The 7,947-nt window shown below is 45.6% G+C and overlaps 1 protein-coding gene across 1 annotated transcript; it reads left to right on the top strand.

Annotated features, from left to right (window-relative positions):
* Positions 1 to 313: 313 nt before the first annotated feature.
* On the top strand, positions 314 to 7,260 carry LOC133382412 (lymphocyte antigen 6G6e-like). Its single transcript, XM_061622113.1, has 3 exons — positions 314 to 452; positions 3,635 to 3,766; positions 4,418 to 7,260. The coding sequence occupies exons 1-3, from the start codon at positions 395 to 397 to the stop codon at positions 4,645 to 4,647; spliced, it is 420 nt and encodes a 139-aa protein (XP_061478097.1). The 5' UTR covers positions 314 to 394; the 3' UTR covers positions 4,648 to 7,260.
* The last annotated feature ends 687 nt before the right edge of the window (positions 7,261 to 7,947 follow it).

Genomic DNA, 7,947 nt, shown 5'->3' with positions numbered 1-7,947 from the left:
AAATAACTTTAAAAAGCAGCTACACAATGAAATGAAGGGGGAGGGGAGTAATCTTCAAGGCCCATTTAAAAAGCCAGCCAAATAGGTCCATGTGAGGTCTGCTTCCCAAGGGAGGGCGTTCCATAAGCACGGGGCCACTACAGAATTCAACACCTGGCTCTGATGGGTGTGTTAGGAACAACAAAATGACCTCCACCCACTGTCAGCTTGAAGGCACCGGGCTTGTTGTGACAGACGCCTTCGGCAACAATATATAGGGTTGTCATGATTCAGCTCCAGTCCCTGTTCCAACACATCTGTGGCTGCTCTTCCTTGCAGCTCCCTCCCTGGTGACATTTTTTCAACTGGTCTGTTTTCTGCTGCCTCAGCTGCGGTATTTCAGAACTCGCAAGGTATGGCCAAGACAGTTGCTGCGGCTGCCCTGCTTGTCTCGGTGTCCATCTTACAAATAGGTAAGAAAAGGTGGAAGGTAAATTTCATTTGGATCAGGCCTGCAAACCCCATTGTAGCCATGAAAGCTGCTTACCAGCTAGTGTTTGTGAACTGCAAACTCTGCAGATCTTTTAGTCTGTGACCCTGTACACTAGGGATGAGGACCCTCAGGCTCTGGGGTCCACATGTGCCCCTCAGCCCTCTCTGTCTGGCCATCCGGGCTCTTCCCAAGCTACAGCCCCTCACCAGCCGTCCTTTGCACACTCCTGGTGTGTTTTTGCCTGACTTGAACTCTGATCATGCTTCTTGTTTACCTGGATGGAAGATATAGACATTTATTATTGTTGTTGTTGTTGTTAGCTTGTTGCCTGAAGGTCTCCAAGAAACTTACAACATTGTTAAGAGCACAAAAAAATCCACATTTATTGTTCTACCTGCTTTTGCCTCTGGCCCTGCCCACTACAGGCATGTGGCCCCCAGAAGGTTGCCCAGAACATAATGTGGCCCTCGAGCCATGAAAAGTTCCCCACCCCTGCTGTGCCATGCTTGCATTGGTGGTAATGGTAAAATCCCATTTGACTCTGTTAAAGGTATAAAAGTATCTTTAAACTGGATTTGGACTAGACAGTCTTGCAAAGAACTAAGCGGTCTGAGCATATAACACCTGTTCTGGCTCGCTTGCACTGGCTTCCAGTATGCTACCAGGCCAGATTCAAAGTGTTGGTTTTAACCTATAAAGCCTTATACGGCGCGGGACCACGATACCTGCAGGAACGCCTCTCCCGTTACGAACTGGCTCGTACACTACGGTCTACTACGAAGGCCCTCCTCCGGGTCCCGACCCATAGGGAGGCCCGGAGGGTAGTAACAAGATCTAGGGCCTTCTCAGTGGTGGCCCCCGAATTGTGGAATAGTCTCCCCGAGGAGGTACGCCTGGCGCCGACACTATTATCCTTTCGGCGCCAGGTTAAAACCTTTCTCTTCTCTGAGGCATTTTAATTTAAGTTATTTATGTAAATGCTGTAATTTCTATTTTAGATGGTGTGTTTTTATATTTGTTATACTAACTTTGTAATTTTATTATTGTATATGTTGCTATGTTTGCCGCCCAGAGAGCTGTTTGCTAGTCGGGCGGGATATAAGCTGAATAAATAAAATAAATAAATAAATAAAGAGAAGATGCCTTCAAAGAGAGCACGGTAAAATAGGTCCTATGGCCACCCTATGTGGCTCTGTAGCCAGTACTTGTCTGCTCAGATTGACCCTCAAGACAACCCTCTCCCTGCTCCCTTCCTGCAAAACACCATTTAAAAGCGGAGGGTGGGAAAATATTAAAGGCTCATTCAGATCAAGCTGCTGCAATATCAACGACAGCATGCTTTTTCCCCCTTCAGAAAGCAAACAAAGTCTGGGTTGCTCAGCTCTAGCCTCAGGTTCCCCCCCCCTTCTTTTTTGCAGCTCCAGTCACAGAGGTGAGAAATTTTTTAAACAGCATGGTTTAAAAAACACACACCACACAACAGGCAATCCCTTGTCTCTCTGTTTTGCCTCCGTCACGCATGTGCCAAGCTCATGTATATAGAGATCCTGGTTGAGCGCACACAATATCTTTAAATCACATCCGCCCCACAAAAAAATCCTGGGGACTGTAGTTTGTTAAGGGTGCTGGGAATTGTATCTCTGTGCAGGGTAAACTACAGTTCCCAGGATTCTTTGGGGGGTGTTTTAAATGTGTGGTGTGTGTGTACAGCCACAGGCATGCATACAGACACACATAGAGCTATGTGTGCTTAGCTGCCCCCCACCTCATGCCCTCCACCTTGAGAGAGAGAAAAGCTTCAAAAAAGCGAAGTGACTTTGATGGACAGACACTTAAACCGAGGCCTAGCCAGATTATGGGGTCACAAGAATGCAGATAGGAAAGAGTTTCAAGTTTAGTTCAATGTTGTGACCACAGGTCATACCATAACATCCAAAAGAACTGGCTGGCTTCAGGGCGAGGGATGGGATTTAACTTCTGCAGGAAGTTCTCAGAACATAAGGATCTTGTTCAAGCATTCATTTGCACACAGATGAAAAGGAATGGGGTGTGTGTGTCGGGTTCAGCCGAGGACATTCCCATTGGCCCCACCTCTGACATCCAAGCAGTCAAGTTTATGTAGGACAAGAGCTTCGGCTCCTCCCGGGCACAACGGTCCAGTAACAGAAATGGGGAATCCCAGATCATGCAGGCAGGACCTTCGGCAAACGCAGGTTTCCTGGTGCAGGCTCTGCAGAAACCTACAGAGGGTGGGAGTGGTGCCTGCAGGCCCAGCTCCAGTGAGGCCTCTTCACTTGCTCATATGCACTCAAACAAATCCCTAAAAGGGGCTAAAAAGAGATCTGGTGGGTCCCCGGATCGGAACAAAGGTTTGTCTATCTACCCTTGTTTCCTACAGTTGCCAGATGGATGTTTTTAGGAAACCAAGCGGGGTATTTGTAAGCCGGTTTGGGTTGCTTTTGTGAGAAAAGCGACTACTAAATAATAATAACAACAATAATAGTTATTCTATTTATTTATTTCTATAAATTACAGGAGGGGGACCTCAGGCCTTGGGGCAGAACGTCTCCCTCCAGGCTTCTCTATTTGCCCCTCTGGACTCGGCCCAGGTCATACCCTCTCTCCAGCCTTATACCCACTCCCTAGGCCATACCCCTTACTGGTTCCACTCTGCACCTTCTTTGACTGCACTTCCCACTCCCACAGTAACTAGGGATGGGGAAGAAATTCAATTCAGTTCACATTTGAAGCCGAATCTATCAGATTTCCAAAACAATCTGAGAATCAAAGCACAGCTATCCTTCAGAATTAGCACTCACCTGAATTTTGCAATGCCTTTCTCCAATCAAACAGAAATTGCTTTCACAAATGTATACATTAGTCAAAACTACATACATACCACAATGTGTTTAAGCAGGAGAAATTCATCCTAAAGTGCTGAAGAATTTTCATGAGGATTTTTTAAAAAAAAAATTTTTGCAAATTTCTGCAGAAATGTGGAAAACTGAATTTAAAACTGGAAAAATGAGAAACCAAGAGAACTGAAATTAACAGATCCTTCCATCCTTACCTGAGGGTATGCACTAAGACTGCTGAAGTCTCTCAGTGCTCAGAGATTGGGCTGCATGTAGTGGTGTGATTCTCTCTCTTTATGCATCTTAGCCCGAGGCCAAAATGTCACAATACAGAAACCGGGGCTCCGATGTTACAGCTGCAGCTTTAACCAACCCTGCACGGAGACACAGGTGACCTGCAAAGAAGGAGAACATTGCAGCATGATAAGAGGGCATTCAGGTTGGTTCCTCTGTCCCAGGGATAAGGCCCCCTGCGGGATATTTTACACCAGGGATGGGGAACCTGTGTGGCCCTCAAAATGTTGCTGGGCTACAACTCCCACCCTTCCTGACCATTGGCTGTGCTAGCTGCTGGAGCTGAAGGGAGTTGAAGACCAACAACATCTGGTGGGCCACAGGCTCCCCAGGCTATTCACCACAATAGCTATGTTCTACATCCACTGTTGGGGTCAGCGTGCCTCTGAATGCTAGTTGCTGGGAATCACCAGTGGAAAGAGTGCTGTTGCGCTCAGGTCCCTCTTGCAGGCTTCCCATAGGGGCATCTGGTTGGCCACTGCAAAAACAGGATGCTGGACTAGATGGGCCTGTGGCCTGATCCAGCAGGACTCTTCTTACGTTCTTAAATCCCTTTAACGTCAGGGGTTAGACTACCAGTGTTTATGTTCTGGGTGTAGTGCAATGATTTCATTCCCCATTAGGCCTCACCTCTCACCACAAAATTTCTGGTAATGAGCTCACACTGCCCATGCATGCACATCTTCACCAGGGTATGTCAGCCCTGGTACATCCCCCAACCCCCCCACACACACACACACTCCGCCCCTCTGTGCTCTGTCTCAACCCCAACTCTGTGCCCACTTGTTGTTTGCAGATTATAAAGTTCATGAATCCATCTTCAAGAAGGGCTGCATCTCGGCAAAGAAATGCAGAAGCTCGGACAATATCAGCTACTGGAACAACCCCTTCCGTGTTACCTACTCCTGCTGCAGCACAGATCTCTGCAACACGGGCATCTCTAGGGCCCCCCATGCCTCTAGCACCAACCTCCCCATGCTCTGTGTGGCCACTGTCCTGACTATCCTATTTGCCTCCCTCTCCTGAGACCCAGAATCTGCCTGCTCCCTGAGGGAACTGTCCCCCTTCCCAGCAATGACTGAATTCTCCCTAAACACACACACCTTTGGGCTAAAAACCAGCAGAGGGTCTGTTGTCATAATGGTTGTGATGCAGTATTTTGGTGTCTACGTTGCATGGTTTAGATATCTATCCCACCTGATGGCCCACCTATGAGCTCACCAAACTGCTTGCAAAATTGCCATGGAACAGATCATTTGTCATGTTTGTTCCAGAAATGATCTGTGAAGTCCTGTGGACCCAGGAATCTGCTTGATGCTGAACCAGATGGCCACAATGTGTTTAGCAGGAGAAATTCATACTAAAATGCTGAAGAATTTTCATGAGGATTTGTTTTTTAAAAATCTGGTCCATCTACCTCAGTTTTGTCTACACTGACTGGCAGTGGCTGTGGCGGGCTTCTAACAGGGGGGCTTTATTTATTATATTTATTTGCAGCTGTATAAACTGCTTCACAGCTGAAAGTTTCCAAAACGGTGTGCACTATAATAAAATAAAATACGAAAGATTAGAAAGTCAGTAAGCGAAAAGTAATGACATCAGTAAGTTCTAAAATTGCTGTAGCTTCGGCTATGGGGCGGTATATAAATGTAATAAATAAATAAAATTGCACAGCTATGCTAGGGATTGAACCTGGGACCTTCTACATGCCAACATGTGCTTTGCCATTGAGCTATGGCCCTTCCCCTAACATTGTCATGACAGTGAGATGATTTGGTGGTGTTCCCTGGTGCTGCCAGTTATGAATGTGTCTGTCCTTTCTTTTCTGAGATACCTGATGCCGTCTTAAGGAAATCTTTTTTTCCCAAACAGAAGATTCTGGGATAACGTCTTATCCTGATGATAACTTCACAGGTTATCAACTTTCGTGAGAACTAGCGTAACATACCATCTGAGGCTGCAGTCCCATGCACACTTTCCTGAGAGCAAGTCCCATTGAATTTATTGCAGTTACTTCCAAGTAAACATGCATAGGATCAGGCTGAAAGTGTGTGAGCCATGGGCCGCAGAGTTTCTGGCTGAACTGTCGCCTCAGCTGGGAACTCAGGACGTGGCAGTCATCAAGCCAGTGTTCTGTAGCAGCCTCTGATCTGGAACATGAGGATGAGAATAATATTGACCTACCTCACAGAAGTATTGTTAAGGTTGCTGAGGTAATGTAAGCAAAGGGCACTTTATAAATGTTAAGTATTATTATTCCTATTCTACACCAGGAGTAGCCAACATTGTGTTCTCCAGAAGTTGGGGATTAGAACTCCCATATGCATATAACATGTACAGAGAAAGGGGCCTGCAGGAGTTGGCAATGGATCCTCTGGTAGGGGACAGGACAGGGTGGGTGAACCTAAGGCTCTCCAGATGTTGTTGGACTAAAACTCCCATCAGCCCCAAGTGGTATGGCCAATGGTCAGGGATGATGGGAGGTGTAGTCCCACAATATCTGGAGGACACCACATTGGCTATCCCTCTTCTGCACTTTCTGTCATTTCTTCTCTGTAGAAACAGGTTGAGTCTCCATTCCAGCCGAGTGGATTGTTAAAAGGACAAAGAGTCTTGTGGCACCTTAAACTGAGATGGCCACGCACACACTTACACCCCGACCATATATTCATTCAGGTGATGAGCCCTTTGGCTTTAAGATGAGCAATATTAATCACTGGTTACATGATTTGACCATCTTGTTCATCTTCTCAGACTCTGCTCCAGGTTCCTCTGCTGTCAGCTGTGGCACCAGAGATGAGTCACCTGGGTCCATCACTGCTCATTTTTGCAGAATGCCATCTCGTTTCAGCTGTATTTTATGCTGCATCTGCCTTTTTGTTTTTGTTGTCCTTTTTAGATTGCTCTGTGGTTATGCTGATATTTTGCATTATCCTGGATTACTTTATTTTGATTGTAAGCCACCTTGAGTGTATATTAGAAAGGTGGGGTAAAATCCTGAAAATGGAACCCAACTCACCTTTACCCCAGAAACTTTCCACACCATGCATTTAAATTTGTATTTAAATTTGAAAATTTTAATTATGTTTCATTGTGTATTGTATTTACATCCACCTGTATTTTAGCCTGTTTTATTATGCTGTGCACCGCCCTGGGAGCTTATTGCTATAGGGCGGTCTAAAAATGTAATAAAATAAAAATAAATAAAATAAAAGCACATGGCTCTCCCCAACGAATCCTGGGAACTGTAGTTTGCTAAGGGTGCTGGGAACTGTAGCTCTGTGAGGAGTAAACTTCAGCTCTCAGGATAATTTAGGGGAAACCATGACTGTTAAAGTGCTATAAAGGTACTTTGAATGTATAGTATGGATGTGACCTCCTACATAGGGTTAGGCTAGAATCCAATACATGTCTACTCAGAGCTCCATTGGGTTCAATGGGACTTACTCCAAGGTAAGTGGGAACTGAATTGCAGCCTTAGTCTGTATTGCAGGGCCTCATCAGTACAACCCTGCAAAAGAGGGTTTTTTTCTGCCTAGATGGCAATCCTACACATGCTGTCAGATATGTCCAGAGCTTTAGAAATGTTTTCTCAAGGTTAAGGTGCATATTTCTACACCGCTTGTCTTCAAAAATACATACAGCTATTATAATATTGTAGAAACATCATTTCCTACAAACAGGCTGTTTATCTATCTATAGTTACCAATTAAAAGATTAAAACATTTTTTCAAGGATTTGTTGTTATTGTTGAAGGGAATACTGTACTCTGAACATAAGAACATAAGAAGAGCCTGCTGGATCAGGCCAGTGGCCCATCTAGTCCAGCATCCTGTTCTCACAGTGGCCAACCAGGTGCCTGGGGGAAGCCCGCAAGCAGGACCCGAGTGCAAGAACACTCTCCCCTCCTGAGGCTTCCGGCAACTGGTTTTCAGAAGCATGCTGCCTCTGACTAGGGTGGCACAGCACAGCCATCATGGCTAGTAGCCATTGATAGCCCTGTCCTCCATGAATTTGTCTAATCTTCTTTTAAAGCCATCCAAGCTGGTGGCCATTACTGCATCTTGTGGGAGCAAATTCCATAGTTTAACTATGCGCTGAGTAAAGAAGTACTTCCTTTTGTCTGTCCTGAATCTTCCAACATTCAGCTTCTTTGAATGTCCACGAGTTCTAGTATTATGAGAGAGGGAGAAGAACTTTTCTCTATCCACTTTCTCAATGCCATGCATAATTTTATACACTTCTATCATGTCTCCTCTGACCCGCCTTTTCTCTAAACTAAAAAGCCCCAAATGCTGCAACCTTTCCTCGTAAGGGAGTCGCTCC

This window comes from Rhineura floridana, chromosome 3, assembly GCF_030035675.1.
Source record: "Rhineura floridana isolate rRhiFlo1 chromosome 3, rRhiFlo1.hap2, whole genome shotgun sequence".
NCBI lineage: Eukaryota > Metazoa > Chordata > Lepidosauria > Squamata > Rhineuridae > Rhineura > Rhineura floridana.
This window is presented reverse-complemented; position numbering and strand designations above follow the sequence as displayed.

Coding starts and splice junctions, on each gene's coding strand:
- LOC133382412 (XM_061622113.1), top strand. CDS start 395: ATGGCCAAGACAGTTGCTGCGGCTGCCCTGCTTGTCTCGGTGTCCATC. Junction 453..3,634: donor GGTGTCCATCTTACAAATAG/GTAAGAAAAGGT, acceptor TATGCATCTTAG/CCCGAGGCCAAAATGTCACA. Junction 3,767..4,417: donor CATGATAAGAGGGCATTCAG/GTTGGTTCCTCT, acceptor TGTTGTTTGCAG/ATTATAAAGTTCATGAATCC.